Genomic DNA, 25,705 nt, shown 5'->3' with positions numbered 1-25,705 from the left:
CAAAATCAGATGACACACACAAGGCAGGATATAGGTCCCTTGTGCTTGATTTTATAGAAATTAGATTTGCATTGGTGTCTTAGAGATTTCACTGGAAAAATTTCTTTATTCGAAGCTTACTAATTTATATAAACATTGACTAAATGCACCTCTTCCTTAGGAAAAAAAAAAAAAAACCCCTATCATTTCCAGGTAGAAGCATCTTTAGGACCTGGCAAATTGGGGGCAATAGCTGTAGACCTTGTTGGCAGCCCTCATTTCTGGTGCCAGGATTTAAATGAACAGCAGAAAATGGGAGAAATGGGGTTCTTTACTGATTTGTTCCAAAAAGACCTGAGACTTACAACCACAATTGTTTATAAATTGGTAAACCCAGAGTTTTTCACTACTCTAACCCTATCCTCCACTCTCTTTTCCTCTCAGTTACCTCTTAGCTCTTTTTAGGGTGCCTTCTTTTCGTATGTCATCAATTAAGCTCCTGTTGCTCCTTTTAACTTAACGTTAATCATACTGTGTGTTACTGTGTGTAAGGTGTTTGGTAGTTTAATTGCTTTTGACCTCTTGACCAAGGTCAGATTATTTTCTAAAAATCACACCTGTCATCCCATTTAAAAGTACTTTTGGGAGCTCCATCATCGTGATTTTCTTCTTCAAAGAAGAAACAGACTAAAATGATTTTATTAAACCACGTGTATGCTGTATTGGCTTGAATTTGGACCTTAAAAAAACTTTGCTTGATGAATATGTAATTGAAGACTCAACATTTAAGTGAGGAATAAATCTCAGATTTTTAAAGCTCTATTTTAACCTCCTAGAAGATCACTCACATGAGGTAATGTTCGAGATATTTCTGTTATGATGACGTAATGCTAATTGGTTTAGTATAAAAATGGATTCAGACTACATTCATTCTACTCCTCTCTCTCCCCAAGAATTATGGTCTCCTGAGCTACCAGGGAGGTTTTAAAAGATTAATATTTTGACCAGCTAAAGCAGCATATTTTTTTTTCTGCAGGAATAGATATCAAATCAAATAAAGGGACATTTAAGAAGGTCAAAGCTGTACAACCCATCATTGAGTTTTACAGGAACATATGAGGTTCTTAAATTTCAATTTAATTGATTCTTGGCAAAGCAATTGTGACAAGGAAAAGAAATTGGATGACATGAATCAGTCCTCGTGATCAAAATTGTAATAAGAGTGGTAAATTGTTATCACCTGGCTCCTCACCTCACTCTTGATTCCAGTTAAAGCTCTTGCTGAGTTTCAGGAGAGTTCCACTAAATCATGCAGGGTCTCGTCTTTTTTTTCTTTCCCCTGATGAAAGAAATTGTTACAGTCCTATGTGCAGACCAAACTACACTGTGGCTTCCAGGAGTAATGCAAGCACTTTATTCTGGTTACGTTTCAAGATGTTATCGTCAAGCTAATTCAGGGCGTTGACGGATATTTTTCTCTTAAGTCCTCAGTGCTACCAGTAGTAGTAATAAGCCTAGGTTAAGACTTAAATGAGACAAAGCCAGGGTGAAAAAAATGGAGTCTGTTCATCTGCCTGAGTGGAGTTCTCAAGTAAGAATGACTCTTCCCTTCCCTTCCCTGCAGTCTCCTGAGCTGCTCACAACGGTCATTAGAGGCTGTCATGATGTTCTCTGAACTGTGTCTCCAAAATGGCTGAATGTGGTACCCAAGTGATTTGAATCTCTCCCCATTACTCTTCAGTTTTTTGGCTGAACAGTAGAAAAATACTTTGCACACTTTTTTTTTTTTTTGGTGAGGAAGATTGGCCCTGAGCCAACATCTGTTGCCAATCTTCCTCTTTTTTTTTCCCCAAAGCCCCAGAACATAGTTGTATATGCTAGTTGCAAGTCCTTCTAGTTCTTCCATGTGGGATGCCACCACAGCATGGCTTAATGAGCAGTGTATAGGTCCGTGCCCAGGATCCCAACTGGTGAACCCTGGGCCACTGAAGCAGAACACGTGAATCCAGCCAGGGGGCCTGCCCCTACACTCATTCTTAATTCAGGAAAATGTCAGCAAATCACTTCCTATGCAGAATGATTATTGCATTTGTGAGGTCAATTTCTAGGATAAAAAAAAATGTTTGGTCACCAATGATAAGGATGCTAGTTTCCTTGTGCACTTTGTTGTAATGTGTGGCTTTTCTCCAGAAAATAAGCCCCAGATTCAGCTTCACATGCATTTTAGAATTAAGTCTGACTATGACTCATGTCTTTGCATTGAATAAAGTGGTATATGAGAATAAATATACAGTGAACTACTATGTTCTCGGGGAAAGCAGGAACTTTCAGGAATGGAAAATGCAAGACTTTTATCACAGTGCAAAAAAAAAAAAAAACCACACACCCCATAATATAAGATTCAGATGACTTTATGTCAGTTACTGGGCCAGTTGACTTCCCCTTGAATTGACCAGTGGTTTAGATACTGAGAATACAGACTTAATAAACTCAAAGGGAACCCTATCTATCATCACGCGATGGGCTTGTCTGTTTTCACATAATGGAACATGCTAATTTATATGGAACAGTGAGAAGAAACAGAGTCAGACTGAGCAGGGACTCCGCAGCAATTGGTACGACAAGCTCGATCAGTTGTAGCTTAACTTAATTCCTCTACAACCTGAAAATTTGCTAAAAGTTCAAAGCATATTTCTTGAGGAGTTTGGATGTAAATCTCTACTTCCTTGGAATGGTGTAAAGTTTCTACACATTTGAAGAGCTCTATATTGTTTTAGTTCTGAGTGTGTCTTACGAAATCCATACTACTTATAACAGTTACTAGGACCAACTGTGTATAAAAGAAGTATTTTAACTTGGTATTATTGCCAAATAATATTTATTAAGATTCCACCAAATAGAATCCTTATCTGGGTAGTATACAAACTGTACATACAGCAGTCTCCCTAAATATTTTTTTAGGAAATGAGTGGTATATAAATAATCAGCAGAAGAGGATAATTTCAGGCAAGAGCTACAAACACCTCACTTAAGAGCCAGCATTTTGTTGGCTTCCAAAAACCTAAGCAGAATTCCAGAGTCTCATTCAACGAAACTTTGAAAAATGCACAGTATGTTATATTTATTCAATAGTGCCCTAAAAGTTGGATTTTCAAAACACATTCATTAGAGTTTTGCTTTAGTCACCCATTCAAAAACTGTGCATTAAATGCTTATGTAACTGGTGTAATGAACAAAAACTCTACAGTCAGGTATTTTTTTCCCCTGAATGAAAACAAGTCCCGTAACTTTGCTAGTCATATGTAATTAATATGTCCTACAGTCACTTTGTGTCAAAGAGGATAGAATGAACAAATATATATTTGAAAAGTAGGAAATATAAATACGGTGAAGGCTTAGAACTACCTGATATGAATAAAAGGATTGCAGTGATGTTATTTTTGAGCATCTCTGGGAGCATGTGAGAGTAACGGAGCCTTCGAGATGCGACTGAGGCATCTTTGTGTTACAGCTTCCACAGTGCGCTTATTTTCAGCATCCATTTTCGAGGCAGCTAAATAGCGTGAAAGAAATCCTTCAGGTTAATCTAGATGTGCCATGAAATTGCTTTTTTGTTTTGGAAATCAAATGCTTCTGCGTCAAGCTTTGCCATGTGAGGACTCACTTTCTGAAACAGGATTCATCACATCATACACGAGAACTCTAATTAGTCTAATTTTCTGCGAGGAATGAAATGCAATATACAAAGCGAGTAGGTAATGCGTCTGAAGCCTCTGAATTCCGGTCGGTTTATTGTCATCACCGTTACAAACAGGATTGAAGTATAAAAGACAACTTAGTCCAAGATAAGGTTTCTAAATTTTCTCTTTTTCATATACTTTTTGTTTCTTCAGGGATTTTTGGAAATAAAAGCTCTTCTAAGAAATGGTAATTTTCAGCGGCATAAAAGTTTTGCAGGCTCATGTTATGACAAATGTAGTTTGTTAAATTATTATTCTCTCCATGCCAAAATATCTTTTTGCCTTTTGTTAATAATAAAGCAAATGGCTACGGAGAAGATAAAGAGATTGAAAACTGGGTTTTGATTTTCTTGAAATAAACAATTCCGTGCACAAAAATCCCAGATAGATTTGAAAAAGAGCTGTATGTTCCCTTGCAGGGAGATTCCACAAGACACAGAAACTATAAGATTCAAATAACACCTGAGAGGTCAGGAGAGTTTGTTCATACTTTGAGGAACTGTATTATGAAGGTTTTCAGTTTGTTTTGGTCATTCCATTTTGTTTTTCTACTTTTATGAAACCTGGTTGGCTTGGATTGCTGAGCACTATTTCTCAAAAGGATGTACTCTAAGTTCATCAATATAGGTATGTTTAGATTACTAGTAAGTTTGCCTTTTGTCTAAAGCAATTGGAATCACTAGCCATAGCATCTTGAAACTGGAAGGAACAGTAGAAAGCATCTGATGGTATTCTCATTTCATAACAGATGAAGAATCTAATAACCTTGACCTCTTTAAAGGCCTCTCCCCACTGTGAAGGTGGTAGCTGGTGGTGAGGGCAGAATGGAAAATGGAAATAGGAAAGGGAATGCAAGTGATGCAAGCCTTTAAAAAATCATTATCTTTCTTTGATATTTGACTCTTTCTCCTGTTTCTAAATCTGGTTGTACATTTTTGATGTTGGGTAGTATAAAGCAATTTATTTTGCATTATGACAGGGTTTTTCCCCCTTTCCTGAGACCTGGGAAGTCTTAAAGTCACCTCTTCCAGAGCACTTAGGAACAGCCTTTCAAAGTGGGTCACATATTTTAATTCCTCTTGGGAAGCAAATTCCTCTGCCTGCGAAGACTTGTGCCTCAGGTATGGGTACAAAGTTCTTGGGATGCATCCAGAATGTGGTACTTGTCGCTGCTTCTGCTGACCAAAGCAATATATGTATTCTCTGTCCTACTTCCAGAATTCCTCCATTTTCAAAATGTTCATGCAGAATGGCATTTCCCTTTTACTTTACAAAATTATGGAACGTGTGGAGATGCTTTCAAGTGAAACCATGCTCTTGGATAGTAGCACAGGTCTGAATGAATCCCATATTTCAGGTAGGAAAATGTTTAGTTGGTAATGAGATTATATGATCATCAAGGTCTTTTCAGAACTTTAGATTTTTTATTTTAAGACCTTGAGCAAGTCATTTAATCTCTCTGGACCTCTTTTCTCATTGATAGTTGGTATCTCCAAGCTCTGGAATTCTATGATTCTACAAATTTAGAAAATTTTGTCTTTAAATGGAGTAACTTTCCCATTACATCCAGATTCACCCTTTTGTTTTCTGCAGCAATGGCTTTATTTACCTACCTTGTTTTAAATTTTAAGGCATTACACTTTTAAAGAAAATGAAAAATTCCTCCTCATAGTTCTGCTTTGCAAATTGTTTCCTCTTTCTGAATATTGGTATTTCATAACAAATACTTATATGATAGACATAAAAAATTCTTATATATAATGTGCTTCATAAAGCAACCCATATTTTGCATTTCAAATTGTCAAACTATTTGGGCAAATTTAACTTTTCCACGTACTGCATGTAAGATCTATTTTGACTTTAATATATTTTTTCCCACTGTAAGGCAGAATAGGTGATGTGCAAAATATAAGCTTTATGGATGCCATCTGGAACTAGTTCTTGGTATGTGGAGGATTACATTTTGGCATAACTGGCTGAGTGGGATTGGAATAACCTATGCTTTTTATTTTATTTGTGGCAACAAATACTCTATGACTTGGTCATAAACATTCCCAGTAAAAAACTGAAGGCAAAAATGGAATCAAGGATTTGACCTGCACAGAGAAATAGGAATTGGAGTCTGCCATAAGTGGCTGATGTTATTTAAAAAATCAGTTTGGTAATACCTAATACTTAAAGGCACAATGTTGGCTTTCCTTTATGTTCTATTTTCCCTAGATTTATTCAGCCTAAATATTATTCATAAAAAAGTGGACTTGTGGTTTGGAATATTGCTCACAATTTCAAAAAGTTTGCCAAGTAGTAATAGGTGGACAGAGGATCTGTGTACTAGGATGTGGCGACAATTCAGAAATGTCCCCAACAGTTGTGACTCATGCCAACTCCGTAAGACTGGGTTCGTATCTCCCTAAAAACAGCAGTAAATCAAACAATGGTTTCCATTGCAAGGGGCTTTGATTTTCTCCTCTCAAAGACTCAGTCATTTTCCTGGTTTGTTTCACATAGGTTAGCGCTTATTCTGTACTGTTCTGTTTGCTGCTGTTTCTTCCCAATCATATATAAGTGTTTTGAGGGTGAGGGAGGTGTCTCATTTGATGTTTTCAGTATTTCTGCCACATGTAGGAGCACGTGTGGCAGTTAGTAGGTGTTCTATAAATGCTTTTCCATTGGTTACTGAGCAGGAGGGGGCTGTCCATCCGCTGCCCAAGCTACCTGCTGAATCTGTCAGTGCCCAGCTGGCTCCCCACTGAGGCTAGGTATACAGAAGGGGTTAAGAACCCAGATGTTGGAACTAGACTGAGCTCAACTCTGCTCTCCACTAAGCTGACTAGCTTCATTTTATGCCAGACTGGGATTTCTGTGTGCTTTGAAGTTGCCTCCTTTTCTCGCTTATCTCCTAGCCCTTATCCCATAGCTGTAGCTATGTTAATAGTTTCAAAATGGTGCTAGTTAGTGGCACAACTATAATTGCTTGGTTCCTGGGCAAAATTTAAGAAAGCCTTCCCACCTCCATCCTTCATAAGGTCAACTTCACAACAGCAGGTAATCAACTCTCTCTAGACAAGAAGAAAAAACATGCAAGTGAGTGTTTCCTCTGCATTCATGTATACATTTGGTCGTTTTTGGCCAGATGTTGACTAAAGGTGAGTAATGAAAAGAACATGAACAGGAGCTGAAAACTTGTGCTCCAGCTCAGGCTCCATTCAACCCTACACAATTTATTAAACCTTCTGAACATGAGTTTATTTATCCACAAAGCGAGGATGGGATATTGTTGTAAGGATCGAATTAAATAATGTGTTGAGAAACTAAAGTGCTGTACTGATGTAAGATACTGTAAGTATAGATTAACCTTCTCCAAATTTACCTTTATTCAAGCGACTTTTTGAAGTTTTACTGGGATTGGCTATAGCAGTGCTGTGGCATCTTGCTTCTTATATTTCTGCAGGCTTCTTTTACTTTGTCCTTATCTCTTCAAATCACCAACCACAGTCAGAGCCCCTACTGTGTCCAAGGGAGACTGCACACATAGTGGTCAACCAAGTGGGCTCCAGGGTCAGACTGACTGGTTTCAAATCCTAGCCTTCCCACCTATGCACTACATATGACTTTATCTTCCTCCCCTTCTCACCTGTGAAAATGGGGATGATAATTATCTTTGGGAAGTGCTTGGCACAGTTGCAGTACTCAACACAGTAAGTACTCAATATCCGTTAGCCAACAGTATTATTACTGCCAGCCACAAAGGTGCTGTAGGGGAGAGAAAGGAAGTGAAACCTGGTGCTGATCTAGAAGAACTCAGAATAGTTCAGAATAGGCATAAGATAAAGAAATGTCTGTAGCAAAATAAATAAAAACAGTTGACACTGAGAAAGCTGGAGTGCAGCGGAGTGAGCCTAGATTAGAAACCCAGCTCTGCCCTGAAGATCTGTGACTTGGAGAAGCTCACTTAACTTTCCTTGGCTTCTTCTTTCCATTCTTGGTAAGTAGGGATGATGAAACCTGTTGCGGAGTTGCTGTAAAGATTAAATGAGAGAAGAGCATAGGGCCGTGTGACGTGTAAATGGCTCATGCGTAGTAGGGGAACAATAAATGACAGGGAAGAGGGTAACACGAAGCTTCTGCCCCAATTTACTGTTTGACAATAAACCTGTAAGAGTTCACAGGAAGGACGGGTCGAGGAAGCTGCATTCGAGGTTGGCCTGGAAAGCCTGCTACTGTCTATTTCAAGGGAGCAAACCCTTTCCCCAAAGCAATTCTGAGGGATCCTATTTAACTTCTTAGCTGACTATCCTCGCCCTGTGTATTCACCGTGCACTTCTAAAATTTATCGAAAGTGATAAGACACGTAGTTTTCTGGATAGAGTAACTTCACGGCTGTTTGGTATCTGTCAGGAGCAACATCTTCCCTCTGCAGTCAGTTTGAGTGGGTAGGCCTTCACTCTTTCAGCTCTGCCAGCAGGACACAAAGTCCAGGCTCCCCTCCCAAAATACATTTCTCTGCATTTCTTCTCTTGGGTAAGTTTTAATGCAGCTTGCTGCAATTCATAGCCAATAGACTCTAACAGTATGCACTGTTTTTTATAAGCATTTCAACAAGTGGAATCCAATTCTTTCAAAGCTGCTTAATTCAGTATTTCAATGTTAGACCTGAAAATAGAAAAAAATTTCATCCTAAATACTGAATTTCATTTTATTGGTTCTATGACTAAACTTTTTTTTTTAAGTCAAGTTTTTGGTTGACAGAGGAGATGCAATTCTTTTCTAACTTTGTGTCTCGGCTACGTATTTTAGAGCCGTGTTAGATTTTTTAAAGTAAGGAAATGTCTACATTTCCTTTAAAGCTGAACTCTCCTACCCAGTGCAATGTATGACCTCGTGAGGATTTAAATATAAATCTCCTCCTTTGTCATTATTCCACCTTTATGAGCAAGTAGGAGCGTACTTTATCGTCTGCATATAATGGCCTACAAATGTGATAAAATATTGAGTACTTTTACATGTAGATTGTTATTTTAACCAATAGCATCTAATATGGAAAAGGATTCTACTATACTTGTAAATGTAGGCACATATTTCTAGTAACATGCCTGCAGTTATATCATAAATATAATTCCTAGCTTATGTACCATACATTTACATAAATTGATATTTTGCAGGCAAAACAAAAATAGTTAAAATGCTCTTTTATCTTGGTGTCTGTTACCCTCACTGAAGCCTTTATAAAGTCAGATGCCAGAGGAATGCTAATTCGATTTCTCAGGATATCTTTATTAGTCTAGTAATTACATTCTGCTAACATCTTACAGACTTTTATTGATTTGCACCTAAAACACTATCGATTGAAAAGGTGTTACTTCCGCGAATGATGGGGAGATGAACACTAAACTGGAAGTATCCATAACCTTTTCCCCACCAGAGTCATCTAAGGAATATGATGTTTGTTCTCTTTGGCTGCAGCGTCTTTGTTGTGCTTATCTCTTATTTATGGACGAATGGATGGAGAGGAGGAAGACTAAATCGATCCAGATAAGAAAGTACCTGGAGCTATCCTTGAAAGAAAAGATCTAGCTGAAGGGTGTTGAAAATGGAAGTAAGAGAGCAAGGGTGCTGGGTGGGGAGGGGACTGGAGAAGGAGGGAGGGGAGATGGCCACGTGATGTGGGATTTGGATGAAATTGACGGGTTAACAAGATTTTGAGAACGAGAGACTCTGTGTGTGTGCTGTGTTATGTGATATAATTCCCCCTCACATGCTCTTCAAGACACTTCAGTCTTACATTTTAATGCTTCTGGAATCAGTTTCGATTTCTGCTGAAAGTGACATTTTATGTTGATGAGCCTTAGTGAGTAGGCAGGAAGGGTCAGTTTTATTGAAGTTATATTTGTATTTGAAGTAGGATGAGATAAAATACGACATGAGAAATAAATGCAAGAGAAAGGTACTTTTAATTTTGGCATTACCCAGAATGCATTTGTCTTGGAGATATACAGTAGTGGCAGCTGTGTCACAAATATGATATCAGTCCTCCCTTTACCACAAAGAATTATTGAGTACTGATCACTTTCTAAATTCCAAGTAATTTCTAGTAGGTTTGTTATTACATGTAGAAATTCACAAAGTATAAGAATTTAGATGTTTAAATTATTATTTTTATTTAGTATTTTCATCATCTATTTAGGAGGTCAGAGAAGGAGATTAATACTTTTTATTGCAAAGTGCTTAATAATCAATTGCGTGCTTAATATTCAATTGCTTACTTAATTCTCTTGACAACCAAGAGATTTAGGTGATTTAGGTGGTGTTATTTTCCCCATTTCCTGAGACAATTGTGGTATAGAAATGATAATTTGCCCAAAGATTGTCAGCTAGTGAACAGTGGGGCAGGGTTCAAAATCACGTCCATCTCATACCCAGCCCACCTCCAAAGTGCTAGAGTTCTCTTCTCATCACAGTAACATTGCCTGACCTGAGCATTTTTTTGAGAGGGGTGGGGGGCTCAGAGTACTGCTTTTAATTTTCCTAGGATTTGGCAGTCTTTTGAGTTCTGTGACAGGTTGCTTTTTCTTATCACACACAGCTGTTCCGTTTTGTTTTCAACATTTGGAGGCAGCTTTAACCTAGGCTTTCTGCACACTTGAACATCTGGCCTGGGTTTGTCTAAGGCGGGCTTGTACAGTTGCTCAGGTTGGCAGACGCAGGATAGAGAATGTCGACGTGGTGGCAGCAAGGGTGACCACGGAACCAGAAGAAAAAATCGTATCCAAGTTTTACCTCTGGCTTGTCAGCCCTCTCACATTGTCTATGTCTGTTTGCTGAGGCACCCCTGCTTTGCCCAGGAATTCTCTCAGCTTGGTGGCTGTCACCGGGGCCACCACTCACCACCCTTCTCTTAAAGAAGGTTGGATTAGGGAAAAGTTGAGTGGAGACTGTAATAAAAATTGGGTGGGTTGCTTCTCCTCAGCCAACGTTCATTTAGGAAGAGGAAGAATCTTCAATATCTACATAGGTCTGGTCAGGGGGGACCTAAGCACAACCCTTCAAAATGTCAGGCAGTTCTCTGGGGAATTTAATCAACACTTTATTTCGATTTTTATTATTTAGGAAGTATTTTTCAAAAAGCAAATGACTCAGTTTCTGACTGTGCTCCTTGCTCCCTCTTTAGTCATTCGAAATGCACGTGCACTGATATTTTCATGAATAAAACATCCAGTTATTATATCTAATGACAATTAAAAAATGCAACCCTTTGCAGTCATATAGAACTTGACAGATACTAATGACTTCACATTTTTCTCCTTGATTCTGAAAATGACCCTGATACGGACAAGGTAGCATCTCGCCATTTTACAGATGCTGAATTAGAGACGCAGAGAGGAAAAGCAACCTGACCAAGGTCAGTTGGTAAGAGAGTAAAGATGAGAACTCAGAGCCTCAGAATCCTCCTCCTGGGCCCTGGCCTCAGGCTCTCTGTCCTTGTGAGTCTACACTGCAGTTAGGGGAGGTCACTCACATTGGAGGGCCACTCTGCGTGGGTCCACTGCTCCACGTACCCCACTGGTCACCTATGTAAGGTGTAATCCAAATGGTTCCAGACTAGCAGCATCAGTACCACCTGGGCGCTTGTTAGAAATGCAAATTCATGGGTCCCATCCCAGATCCACAGAATTAGGACCTCTGGGAGTGGGATCTGCTGTTCCCAAGTGCTGCTGACGCTCAGTGAAGTCTGAGAAGCATTTAAACTAAAGGACACCCTGGCTGGATTGGCTGAAGGAGGAGATCAGTCAAATATTGAAATTTTGCAGTCTTGGGTGGACCTCGGTACTTCCTAATTGATGTTCTTAGTATATCATTATGTGCTGTCTTGTAACATTGCAGGGTAGTGTAATAAAGTTGTTAAAATAGTCAAGACTTTTCTATTTATAAATGACTATTATTGGTATCATTTTTTTTGAATGTACAAGTCTTGTTTTCTTCAAAAGACTAAATTCTCCAGGGGAGAGGACTATGTTTATATTCTCACAATACCTAGCACAGGCTTCAGAACACAGTAGGTGTTCGAATCTATTTTATGTTAGTTAATATTGTTAACTATTAATGACTTTAGACTGAAGGCAAATAAATGTTTGGGTGTGTCTTTCCCCACTTGTACATATGGGATTACAGGACAGTGGAGTAAGTGCTAAACTTTATTATATATGTCATTATAGTCATATCTAAAATATATTAAATACATATATTTATAAATATATATCTTTATTAGACTTGTGTTCTGGCCCTGGCTCTGAAGCTCACCACATGTATACCACAGAGTAACATGTGTACTATGCCCATCTCATAAGGATTATATGAAGATTGAAAAGGATGGAGTGGGTGAATATTTTTGAAGAACTACAAGGTCCCAAATAGATTGTGCCATCTAATTTATCTTTTGAACATTTTTATATCTTCTATGTTTGTCTGCTCTTTTTTGTTTTTGACTATAAAAGGAAAAAGTAGGTCTGAAGCAGGATGAAAAGATGATTTTTTTTTAAAGTGACAGGAGTCTTGGATCAGGTAATCTGTGCATGAAAAGACTAGAGTTGACTCTGGTAATTTTTCATGTGTTTGAACAATGATTAGGAGAAGGATGCTAACTGGCACTTTTCAGATAAAGCTGAAGATTTAAACAACAGGTATTAGTGTTAGGAATAAAGACAAACCATGCAGTGGGAAAGACAGTTGTGTTCTGAAGGAGGGTTCCAGGGAGGCGGCAGGGACTCGGGCCTCAGTTCAACTGCCTGAGATTGTTCGTGCCTCCCTCTTGGAGCCTGGAAGCGAAGACAAGCGACATGGCGATGAGAGTCTCTGGTCTGTTTGGCAACAGTCAGTATATTATAGGTTGAGCCTCATCACATGAGATGGTTTCTATTCACTTGGAAGCCCAAACGGAAAGACTATTCCTAGGTTCCTGTGAGCAGTTCCCTTGAATGGAAATTAAACTTTATGGCTGTAGTTCATAGGAAAAAAAAAATCTGCCAAAAGAGGGAGCAGGATGCTAATAAAAATTTAAACTTTAAAATGCTCTCTTGGACAAGTATTTGTGGGACTAAGTTTAGATAAATCCCATCCATTTCTTTTTTATCTTGATGTAAAGACATACAACCAAAAGATTGACAGATTCGGATTACTGATGACCAATTGTCATACTAAGTACTTGTATTAATGGATGATGTACAAACTCTTACATCCCAAGTACAATTATTCCAGAAGAATAACTGCTGAATAAGCTCTTACAGTCATTGCTTTATGATTTTGGTTAAAAAAAAAATCAGTTCCAGACAACATTATTTTTAATGTACTATACAAGAACTGTAATTATCTATTTCTGTTCACAAAAACAAACTTTTGGAATCTTGCAATTTTTCAAGCATTAAATATTTTAATCTGGAGGTCAACAAGATTACAAATGAGAAAAAATGTAAAATTTTGGTTATGGTTTTATAGTATAATGTGTGGCTTATTAAGTACAATTCCTGGAGAAGCTATATTTCCAGAGACTAGCAAAATGATTGCTGAAATGCATTAATTAACCTTTACATTCTCATAAAAGTGTTTTGTGAGAAGAAATGTACACAAAATGTTATCTTTAATCATGCCTAATAAAAATGGGTTATATAAACACAGGTTTTACTACTGCAAATGTCTCCTTGATAAATGGCAGGACCTGATTCCCTTATTAAAAGATAATTAAAAAGGTTTCACAGGGGATCCAGAGCCTTCCCACACAGGATCCTGCCTGCCTGCTTTTGAGGTAATAAGATTAGAGTTTTGAAGTAATATCTAATGATTATATTAAATGTGGATGCCTGGGCTGGATATCTCTTAGTTCTAGATTTAAAAATAAAATATTTATATTAAATACCTAGGGTCTACAGAAGGAGTTAAGGATGCATTTGAAATGCTCTAACTAGGATGATACTGATAATCCTTCCTCTTAGTTAGGCCTTCAGAGAGACGTGGGTCCGTACATTACAGCCCCCAAGGTCTCAGAGCTCTCTTTCCTCAAAAGCCTAAATCATGGCAGTTATTTTAATGAGCCCTGTGTTACCTATTGAAACTAGTCATCAATCTGAAGGCACTTCCTCTTCAGTGTGGGTCTGTGTTGAGAAAGGATGAGACCATCAGGAGTGTTCAACAAAATGGCGGTATCCCTGGTTCGACCTCCATGGTGGGAACCTCTGATATGGAACAGATGGAAGAGTAGCCAGTATTGGTTAAAGGCTTGGAATCTGGAGCCAGAGGGCCTGGGCCCAAATTCTGGATCTAACTGTGTGACCTTGGGCAAGTCACTCCACCTCTCTGCATCTCAGTTTCCTCATCTGTAATAGTACCTACTTTTTAGGATTACTGGATGATTAATACAGTTAATATGTGCAAAGTGCTTAGTGCCTAGCAGGTTATATGTGCTAAATAAGGGTTAAGTCAATAAATAAAAGCCACTTCTTACAGACATTGTAATTGATGTCTATGCCAGAAAACTGATTCTTGAAGGAAAGCAATTATCACAGGACAATTGTTGGTTGAAGGAGCACTCAAAAAAAATTTTGGCTCAGTCTCTAAGGTCCTCAAGTTTAGATTTTTGTTATCTCCAAATGAGCTATACAGACATGCAGCCACAACAGACAGCTGTGATTAAACGTTTAAAACACACGACTTTTATACTTCGGTCCTAGCATGTTTTCTTTTTTAAAAATGTACCACAAGTTGCAAAAATGGAAAGTTCCCTAGCTTTTGAGGCCCTGAAATGAATAGTTAAAACAACACGAACAAAGAAATGGGTAACCTTGAGGCTTAATCCAGCCTCATGTTGAATAACACCATATCCTATGAACTCTGTGGCCAATTTTACTCGGGACCAGGTTTTTAGTGCCCTATTTGGGAAATAGTAAATTTATAATTTGAGATATTTCATGCATAGCATCATTTTTGCAGAATAGCATTTCCAGAAATGTGGTAATGTTTGCGTGGTCGAGAGGAAAGACATATTATATTTTTGATGATATCTCTTGAAGACCCATTTTTTTCCCTTTCGGTTGACTTTCTTAGGAAGTTAGTGTCGAATAGTGGAGGTCCTTTATTGGCTTAAGTAAGCAGAAAAGACATGCATACTCAGTTTTCAAATATACAATCATACGCAACAAATGATTTTCTCATGTCGTATCCGGGAAGAAATACTCTGTTACAATAATTTGGTAAGTAACAAGCATGGACTGTACTGAGAGACAATTTTAGTGCTGTTCAATCCTCTTTTAATTTCTTCGGTATGTGGAGTATTTGCAGTGAATTAGCTGTATGGTGAGTGGGATTGCAGACTTTTGCACGTTATTCCACAACTAAAAGGTTGTGAGTCAAACTTTTTGTTCTGCATATTGTTTTGTAAATAACAGTAAGCCAGCAATATTGACTTATCATCCTTCTCGACTCAACCACAAGCCACATTCATTTTTTCTTACACACACACACACATACACACACACAGAGCCAAACTCTTATTTTCCACATTTCTCTTGAAGGTCTTCTGCTGAGTCCTGCAATATGAATATATTTTTAAAATTCCAATTAAGAGAGTGATGGCACAGAACACATAACTCCCAAAGGAATAAAATCCCTAAGTGGATGAGTTTGAAAGTGAAATATTTTGCAAAGATTGCCGTGGATTTGAAAATATTAAGACGTAACACGAGGGCTTATTGTGGGAGGTACATGCATGTCACAGTTTTATATTTCTATAACTGATATGTCTACTGGTTGGAGGCAGCAGCATCTTGGAGCTTGGAAGGAATGCGGAATGTCTGGACTCAGTCAGACCAACTATATCAGAATTTGCATTTTAACGAAAACCACAGGTAATTCATATGCCCATTAAAGATTGAGGAACAGAGTCATTTGAAACTCTTAAATGTTTTAGAGATGGATTATAGTTACAGGAAATATAAGAGAAAAAGAATTGCACACCATTGCAAATATGAAAAATTCCACTTTTGATGATCCTAAAAATCAGTTTATGCTTGTTTTTTGGTAGCACTCCCTAGTATGGCATTGTATCTACCCGTTTGCCCTTCTAGCCTGCAAGCTCCCGGAAGGCGGACACCGACAGTCAGGTGTGTCTCCAACATCAAGCACATTTTAAATAAATGAATAAGTTAACAATGTTTTTGTTTAATTTATTCCTTTATTTAAACATTAAAACATTCTGTTCCTAAATAATTTTGCTATTACTACCGGCCATCTTCTACTCTTTATCTACTATGAACACCCAAAAGTAACATATGATATTATGATAACAATGTAATGAAACTAGAAAATAAAATCATAAGAAAATAATTAACTGGGGCCTGCATCTACTTCCAGATTATGAAGTTCACTCATTTCATCTTGTCTCCTGGAAAAGGCGCACAAGCCCTTTTCATCCACTAGGACATTAAGCATGGCATTAACTTACTGAATAAGCAATTGACTGTTACAGATTAAGAAAAAACGTTTTATTAAATAGCTAGTATTTGAAACTGGGTTTAAATCAATCATCTTCTGCTTCAGAGAACTTGGTCGCCCTCTAGTGGGGTGAAAAATTAATGCAGGCTCCAAGGTTTTCCAATCGAGAGAACTACGAAAGAGAACAAGCCTCCATTCTGGAAACATCTGGGTCACCGGCTAATTTGGTATTCTCTTGTTGTCTGGCAAATTTCTTGAATTTTTAATATAAGGTCACAGATCCTGTGACAACAGAATAGGTGTATTTTTCCAAAACCAACGAGGAGATTGTGTGAGCTGGAGTTCAATAGCAGAAGCTTGGGGTGACCACACCCAAAGCAGGTAGCCACCTGCTCGGAGGCCAGCTTCCTGCAGCCTTGTGTGAGCAGGGAGCTAGCTACTGGGGCGGAGTGAGGGATATAGACAGTCCTAGTCAGTTGGAGTGAAAAATAATGGTGATTGAGAAATCAGGAATTTTCCTAAAGATGGTCTGGATTCAATGACAAAAATCTTCAATTAAATATGTAATTGATTCATCTTCCATTTCATTTTAATTATACAGGTTGAACTTAAAATTCTGCTTGAAAGCAACTACGAGAGACTCACAGAATTAAGTAACTATTTTGATTCTAAATTGCAGGGAAGAAAACTATTTTATTGTGTGACTTGGCTTTATGGCACTCTGAGAGGACATTTCTTGACTCTGAGTAAAATGCATCCTCTTGCAGCATTTTCCTCCCTGAGAACCAGCTATCTGATGGAAGACATACTGTGCCAAATGATCAAACGCTTATTCCACAATCCATCCACTAATAATTTTTTAAAAAACCCCTGAAAGTAAGTAAAAGAGCTTTTAACACAACAAATAAAATCCTGCTAAAAATGTTAATGACTAAGGGCAGAGGCAATTGCTCTAACAATAAAAATACTCCCCTCCCCCTTAGAATAGAATAATTTACTACAAATCTGCAAGTCACATCACAAAACCAGTGTTAATTTTGACTAAACAAAGTTCTAGATTTTAATATTACAAGCTGTCCAATCTTATTTGTCATTTTTAAATATATTTTCTTTCAGAGAATTTTACAATGCATAGACAACTACCACCAGGTGTAGTAACTTATATCATCATACTAGCTACTTGCATTGGGCTACAAGGGGTCACATAATGCTTATTGCAGGCTCCACTTATGCATCTGGTAAGAACTATACATATAAGACTGAACGATAAGCTAATGCTGTTTCTCTTTCAATTTTATTCTGAAATCCTGACCAAATCTTTTTCTTTTCATTTCTAGTTATTTATATACCCACTTAGAAGGTGTCCACTTCATTAGAGAAGATAGTGGAGAATATTATATGCACCCAGTATAATCATGCAGAATACAATAATTGTTTAATGAGTCAGGAAAAAGCACCCGCTCTGCTGATTAATTGATTATGCCTTGCAACTGGAATGATTTCAAAATCCATTATTTTAATATTGCAGAGGTTGTGCTTCTTTTCATGATTTGCAAATGCTGCTTACTCATGGCAGAAAGGATCCTTGCCATTTGTCGTATTTGGGGTGGGATTTTTATTAATGGGATGATGGCTACCATTTCACCATTCGTGTTTCTGTGCAGAATTGAGACTGTATCAAGAATCAGCAATTGGAAGAACAGTTTAAAAAAATTTTTGTTAAAATTTTGTGCATAACCTATGTTTACAGACATAACCTTACGGAATCCACGGTGAAGATCCTAACATCTCAATTATATATGTATATTTTCACCCATTGCAGCCACAAACAATTCTCTGCGGAGAATTTTCCAGCAATCTTTGGCGCACAAGCCCTTCCGTTAGCAAGCACCTAGACGTATATCCGACTCACATGAACATGCATAACCCCAACAGGAACCGCACTATATTTGCTTTATAGCGTAAAACGAAGCACCACTAGAGAAAGGATTCTTTTTTGGGGCGAGGGGAGGGTGGAGTAGGAGGAAGAAAAGTGAGTGCAACAAGGGTTAATCAAATGCAAGCTGGACCTTTTGAACAAATAGGGCCACTGAGTCATGAATAATAATAATAATGACTTGAAATAAAAACAATAATCCTGATGATGACGATGAGTTTGTAGCCGCCCTCCTGCAGCAGCAACCTCTCGGTGCGGGTGCAGAGGGCACAGCGACATCGCCCCCATCCCCCACGCTCAGAACCTTTCTGGACTTGTGGGTGAACCGCGAGTTGCGGGAAGCGAGGGTAGCTCGGGACACTGCGCAGAAACCTGTCTCGCGGGTTGCACCCGCGGGGCGAGCGCCCGGCCCGGGGGCGGGGAGCGCAGGGCGCGGCGCGGGGCTCTGCAGGGCTGGCCGCCTTCCACGCGCCGGCTCGCCACGTGCGCCCCCAACCGGCCAGCGGCATCGCGGCTGGGCCCCAGCTGGGAGGGGTGGGGCCGAGCCGCGCCTCGCTCGAGGGGCGAGGGTCCCTCCCGGAAAGCCCATCCAAGGGGTCTCCGTCCCGGGAAAGCGTAGAGAACAGAGTGTGGGGGGTGGGCTTCGGCTGGGGGCCAACAGCCTCCAGCTCCGCGGGCTGCGGGAGGGCGAAAAGAGAAACCCTTCCCCGCGCCCCTGGGAAGGGGTCACCTCTGCGGTGTCGCGGCCGGCTGGGGTGGGGCCGCGCCTTTGTGTAGCCGGGCGGGGCTCGAGCCAGCCTTTCTGCAGAGCCCCTCGCTTGGCTGGGAGGGGCTCGGCGTCGGGACTCGCAGCAACGCCTCGTGTCTGCGCAACATCAAGGGGTGCCCGGGCCTTTTTGGGCTGCGGGGCTGGAAAAAGGGGCGCTAGGACTGCTGGCCGCTCAGCGGCTCCTCCCCAGCCCCCTTTCCTCGCCAAGTCTCGGGGAGGGTGGGGCAGGGCGGAACTGTCCAGAGCGAGCCCTTTTCTCTGCTTTTTCCCTTCTCTGCATCCGGCACCGGATCCCGGGGGCGGGGTGTTTCCAGGCGCCGCGGGACCTCGGGCCCCTCCCTGCCTGCCCACCTCGGGGCCACCGAGCGCCGGACCTTGGGGCACTGAGGCGCAAGACCGGTTGGGGATGGAGGCCCTGGATCCGGAATCTCATTTGGTCTCTCTGGGTCTCGACTGTCTCTCTGGTAGAGGCGAACCCATGAAAACTGCAAATATTTGGCCCTGACCTACGAAACGGATATTTCACGTAGCTCAATTTAAGACCTTGACCTCTTTTGTATCTCTATTATTATATATACACGTATCCGGGTTCCAGAAGCTTTTTCTCAAACGAGTTCATAGAAGCCTTTACCTGTGTCCATGTCTAATCACTCTATGCAATGTGGTTTGGAAAAGAAAAACGTTAGCCCACTTTAACCCCCGCTGTCTGTAAAACAGAACAATGAGGCCAGGGTGGGCAAGGCGGGGGCGATGGTCAGGTCGCACTCAGTAGCTGAGCCTGGGAGTCAGGAGCGCAAAGCGCGGGGCGTGGCGCTGCCGTCCCCCCAGGGCTGGGCTCCTGGGTGTCGCGCTGCGCTCCCCACCCGGCCCCCTTTCGGCTGAGGATGCCGCACCCGGCTGGGGGAAGGGTGAGGGCGCCGGCGCGGCTCCGCACAGGGTGGGGCCGTCCGCATTGTGCGCCCAGCGCTGCAGGTGCCTCCCCCCGGGACCGCTCGTCCTCACACAAAGAAACCCCACCCCAGCGCCTGCGAAACTGCCGCCCCTCCACCCCTCCCCGCCGTGCGCTTCCCCGCCCCTGCAGCTGCCCACCCGCGCCCTCCGTGCCCTCCGGACTTCCTCTCTCCTTCCCCTCCCTGTCCCTAACACAAAGGCATCTAGGTCCCCCCACCCTCGCCCAGCGCCCTTACCTCCCCGCCCCGCGCCCCAGGATTAGCGGTTTCTCCGACGAGACAATGCCATAAAATTTGCCCGGTTCCCCACCCGCCCTCCTCCCTCGTCTCCACCCATCTTTTAAGCAGCCTGGATGGGACCGCTTTGACTTTGCATTTTTCTTTTTCCTTTCTTCCACTCCCCATTCTCTTCCCCATTTCCTTTTTTTGTAAACTAGAGAAAATGAAGGACGTTACAAAGCACTTTCCAGAAGGTCCCTTAACCCCATTAAAAGCAAAAGGTTAAGGTAACACCCTCCCCCCACGATTGAGTCCTAATTTTAAATATGGAAACAGAATAAATACCCTACCCACGGGAGGGCAACTTACCTGCTTCTACCTTTTAAAAGAAATTCTTAGCTATCAGATTTCCAAGGACTTCCTCTTTGCCCTCCCCAAACCCCCAGAGCTGCCTCCGTCCTCCGGGTTCCTGTGTTACCATTAACGTCTTTTTCCCTCTAAAATATCTCCAAATGCCTTCCAAGCTCTAAGAGAGAAGGTGAGAGGTGGGCTCCAGGTCGAGCCGAGGGAGAACGAGGCGCGATGCCTTACCCATTGCCGTTTTAGCCATTGTAGAGATGTGCAGATGCTGAGCGGCGGCGAAGGCGAAGGGTCCAGCTACAGCAGCGGAGAGAGCGAGAGAGAAGACTGAATAAGGCACTGAGTCTGCAGAGTGGGACCGTGCGAGAGAAAGAGCAAGAGGCAGGAGCCCATGAATAATTATCACTCAGAAGCTCAAGCAGATTGGCTCCCCAGGTCCCCTGACATGACTCCCGCAGAGTCAGAATCTCCAAGCATTAAATATTGATCGGCCAATGGTGCTGGAGTACAAAGTACCAGAATGCAGTTTGAAATGGAAATCAGTCCTTCCCTGGCAGCTCCCCCCGTTTTGGGGGCCTGATAGTACGGTCCAAGTAGAGTGGAGCCTTAGCCCAGAAGCCTCCTAGGAGCTAAGAACTGGGCTGTGCCTACCTGGGAGCCAGCAGGCTTGACTTTGTTCACACGTTTCATTGCACAAATAGACATAAAAAAGGAGAGGGGTTCAGAGGCCTGAGAAGTCTTCACCACGTGCTGACTGTTGGAAACATCTGTTTAAACGCTGTTTTCACTTGTTCGTGTTTTTTCTTTCACCTTTGGCCCTATCTTTGGTAGATTCTAGTCTCCCAGTATGACCCCATGTCTGGCTATGGTGGCAACTCAGAGCAGAACTGAATTATTGTCCTTTGTTTTCCAGCAGAGGTGGACTCAGATGTTTCTGGACTCCTGGGTATTTCTCAGCAGAGCAAGGCCTGATGTTTGCTACTCTTGGCTCAGAAAGAAGGGGCTGCCTGGGCTGCTTGGGAATAGGGACAAGTAGTCAGGGTCCACCTGGGGACCCCGTGGAAGAGGATGAGAGTTAGCCTCCTGTGCCTGTGCCCTGTCCGTCTGGTCATAGGGCAGAACCAGGTTGACTGGTTGGCTTGAGCACTGGGGGAGCCACAGCTGCTGGATGCCATGCTGCTCTGGAGATGTACGAGTCCATGGTTTGAAACCTCAGTGACCTTTCCAGGGCTCTAAGGAGAACCTTCTGTGATGAAGGCTTAGTGGAGATGAAAGGTGTGATCTGGAGCATGGTTTTTCTGAGATCCAGACACTCTCTTGGTAAAGGGCAAGGAAACATGTGGTCAAGTTTCAGCTTGAGCAGTGTGGTATCTGAGGATCTCTGAGACCAGTTGCAAAAAGTGACTTTTCATTACAAACAATGTATTCATTAATTTATTCCTACTCACTTAATGAATGCCGTTCATTAATTCATTCTTTCTCACTTGACTCACATAAATATTCATTGAGCATTTACCATGTGCCAAGCTCTGAAAATACAGCAGTGAGAAAGATTTTAGGACTTGTTCTCATGAAGCTTTTAATCGCTGTTAATTTAACACTTCTGTGACTTCCCCGAACTTTCCTCCAGTCTAGATTCATTCAGAAACTGTGGTTTTGGCATTTGAAAAATAGGCAAATAATCCCTAATTCCATTGTGTTTGAAAGCCGAAAGAATAGCACATTGTTGAAATCACATACACGTGCAAAACCCTGGCAAGTGTTTAACTTTATAGAAATAATTAGGATTTTTCTCATGAATGAAGTAAGTTCTTAGCAGCTTTCTATCAAATCACTTTTTAAAACTTCTTTTCTAGCCTTATAAATAATATGTAGTATTGAATGCATAAAACCATTTGAAAATAAGAGGGTACTCTCCTTGGTGCTGAAATAAATTTCTTCACCTCCTATTAACTTGTAAGACGTTTTAACCCCGCAGACATCCTCCTGAATGATAGAAAGCTACTGGAACTGGAGCAGTTACGACCTGCTGAATCATAGGAAAAGTAAAAGATTAAGTAGAGATCAATAAAATTATTTCTTGAACAGGAAGATCAGAAATTATTTTTTCTGTCGTTTTACAGCTCTGCGACTATGACACAGCAAGAGAGCAATATGGAAGTTGGCAAGATCTGGTAATAAATAACCATTTTCTCCCTCTCTATAATCATTTCCCACTTTAAATGTGAGAGTTAATTCCCGCTCAGTGGAGTAGTTACCAGTGATGAGATGAGAGATTTTCAGCATGTCTGTATGACTCATATCTTTAAAGCATTCCTCTTCTCTCCACCACAGCCTTTCCCCTCAGACTATGTGTCATTTCTACAAATTCCTTAGCTTCCTTGGAGGACAAGGTCCCTCAGTCGTGGCATTAATGTCTTTAACAATTACCATTGGCAGTTGAACAAGATCTATTGCACGTTTGATCACTATGAGTAAAACAAAGTGAAACACCCATTCTACTGTCTAATCTCTCATTCTCTGGTGAACATTACTTACCCATGGATAGAAATGTGAGAGGCAGGTCAATATACACAGGGCAGGTGTCAGATATGTGACTCTTTTCTATTTCTGACTTTCTGGATGCGGGCCACCTAAACTCAGTTATGTGTGATTTTCGAATAATGTCAAACAGGGGAGAGGGTGGGTTAGTGTGATTTATAATAGAATATAAAGACAGCAGGGTATCATCAACCAGCCAAGAAAAACTATATAAATTCAAAGAGTTGAGTTATAATTAATTATTGGTTTTCTTTTAGCATAAAAATGTCAATCATGCATCTTAGCCAGGGAGCGTAGGGGCAAAATAGGAACAGAGAAATTATCTCATACTCAGTAGTTTATTCATTATTCATTCATTTGTTCAGCAAATTCATTCATCCAACAAATATTTATTCACTGAAATTTCAGGCTTTTACATTATGAAATCAGCTAAGCTTCTCCTAAATGTCTAAAAAAATATAAAATGAAGAAAAATGTAGCTTCCACCTCTTTAAGGAAATGTTATTAATTTTGGAGGGTGAATGTTATCCTGTGATCAGTTGGAGTGCTTTTGGTTGCAAAGAACAGAAAAAACAACCCAAACTAGCTCAGGTAATAAAAGGGGCTTTGTTGGCTCATTTAAAGACAAGTTGAATGGGCCCCAGAAGTCTGAAGATGAGTATCAGTTTTCCCTGAAGTCAATGGTTTTCACAGGGTCAGGCGCATGGCCACATTGAAGAATAGATACTAGATCTGTACAGTGTAAGCTAAGGACAACAACACCTTTCTTGCAGGATTTTTGGTAGACTGAAGGGTTATCATGTATAAACTGTCTAAGTCATGATGGATATTTAATAAATTGTGGCTACTATGTTTATGGTTTTCAGTACATTTAAACTTTTTAAGGGTAGGGACTGAGTAACGTATATCCTTATATCCTTTGTAGTGCTTGGCTTCGTGATTCACATGGTAGATAGTCCAAAAATGCTTCTGAAATAACAACGACAACAATAACAAAACACTGTTGAAAGTAATTCAAGATGATTGGACCTAGTGAAGCCATGGTGATGCTTCCAACCACCCTTCTTTGCTTAGTTCAGGTTGGGAGTGGGTACCAGGCTGTTTACTATTGTCTATTTTTTTTCATATTCTATATTTTATATTCATACCATGCCCCATTCCCAGAAGGACATAGGAGGATAGAGTTCACGTCAGTAGAAGACTCTTGTTAGTGTCTTTTGTGTTTAACAGCAGTAGGAGGAAGTTGCAGAAATCAAAGACAGGCTAACAGAGATTTTAATCATTGTGGGTTTCAGCGTCTCTGGGAGGAGGCCTGACGTGTTGATTTCTTTCCAAACTGGAGAGGAGCAGTTCCTTTGGAGGATTAGCTGACGTTATCTAATGTAGTCATGTGATTTCCTGCTAATAATAATTAAGTGTCTGGCAAAGAATCCTAAAGTAATTATTAAAAGTTAGTGAGATACGAGGAATATTGTTAGAGTTGAATTAATTGTTTTCGTCTGATCTCAGTTGATTACAAAGGAAGTTTGTGAAAGAGAAAAAAAAGCCATAGAATTTTTTCAGGTGGTTGGAAATGCAGTTAAAGCTGATGATATCTAGAGATGCATCTAAAATAGTAACACATGAAAAAAGTTAAATGACTAACATTTTGATTATTTTGCAGTATTTGTACCCTTATAGATGAATGAAAAACAAAAAGGATTGGATGTCCTTTAACAGAACCATCCAATATGGTTTATTTAAAAGGAAAGTCATTCCAACGAGGGAGAGTTAGCATTCCTTATCAATAACGAAGTCTGTATTGTTCAGAAAATTCTCCAGGTGTTAGAGTTGTTTGTGCAATGGTGGATGAACATATTATCTTCCTCTTAGATCAGTTATTTAAAAATGAAAAATGATTAGTTAATTATGATCTCCTTTTTTGTACCTAGAGCTTTCTTTATGTCCAAAATGGGACTTGTATATATTAGTAATTACTATAATTTGCCTGGAAGCAAAATGATTTATTGAAATTAGTAAGTCCTATTGATGATTTTATAATTGAACTTTTTAGGAAATTAACTTGCTCTAATCATAAGAAGAACTTCATGTAAGTTTAATAAGTTGAATCTTTACATCAAATTGGTAATGTTGAAAAACTATTTGCTATCTTGGCAGCAATCACTGTAACTTTTTCCTTCTCTCTGTGAGTTGATTTACAGCTCGAGTCCACAGAGAACACGAATTGGACACCACCGAAGCTGGGAAGTTGATTCCCCTTGGGATTCCACTCGGCATTTTAGCTTACAACAGTTGAGCGAGAACACAAAGGAGACAATACTGAAGTGCCTGGAAGAGAAATCTAGGAGAAGTATGACTCGATCTGTTTGTCCCATAGGCCCTATTTTATTTTTTAAACAGAAGCCCCACTGTGAGCATTGCATTATGCATACAGTTAGCATCAGTTGCCTAAGAATTTTGTTTATTTTAAGTCACACCTGGAAGAAGGAGGAGGGGGAATGAAGGAAGAGAAAAGCAAAAGCATTTTATTCTACTGCCTTCCAGGGATATTTTCCCATTAATCATTTATTACCTCTCTGACCCTCTGAACTTCCTCCACCTCTATCCTGCTTTGTTATCAAATAGAATTGAATTAATAGATGTAGGTAGTATTTTTATAAAGCTGTTTCATCAACAATTCAATTTGACAATAACATTAGCTTTGAGCTTGACTATAGGCAATGGGATCTCATTC

The 25,705-nt window shown here is 40.4% G+C and overlaps 1 protein-coding gene across 1 annotated transcript in view; it reads right to left on the bottom strand.

Moving 5' to 3' along the window:
• The window catches only part of STMN2 (stathmin 2), a 51,829-nt gene extending 31,077 nt beyond the window's left edge, over positions 1-20,752 (bottom strand). The window contains exon 1 of the mRNA XM_046642301.1: positions 20,662-20,752. Coding sequence (XP_046498257.1) covers positions 20,662-20,680 — 19 coding nt within the window. The 5' untranslated portion in view covers positions 20,681-20,752. The remainder of the gene's footprint in view (positions 1-20,661) is intronic.
• Positions 20,753-25,705: the final 4,953 nt, after the last annotated feature.

The sequence above is a fragment of the Equus quagga genome, chromosome 16 (assembly GCF_021613505.1).
Source record: "Equus quagga isolate Etosha38 chromosome 16, UCLA_HA_Equagga_1.0, whole genome shotgun sequence".
Classification (NCBI taxonomy): domain Eukaryota; kingdom Metazoa; phylum Chordata; class Mammalia; order Perissodactyla; family Equidae; genus Equus; species Equus quagga.
This window is presented reverse-complemented; position numbering and strand designations above follow the sequence as displayed.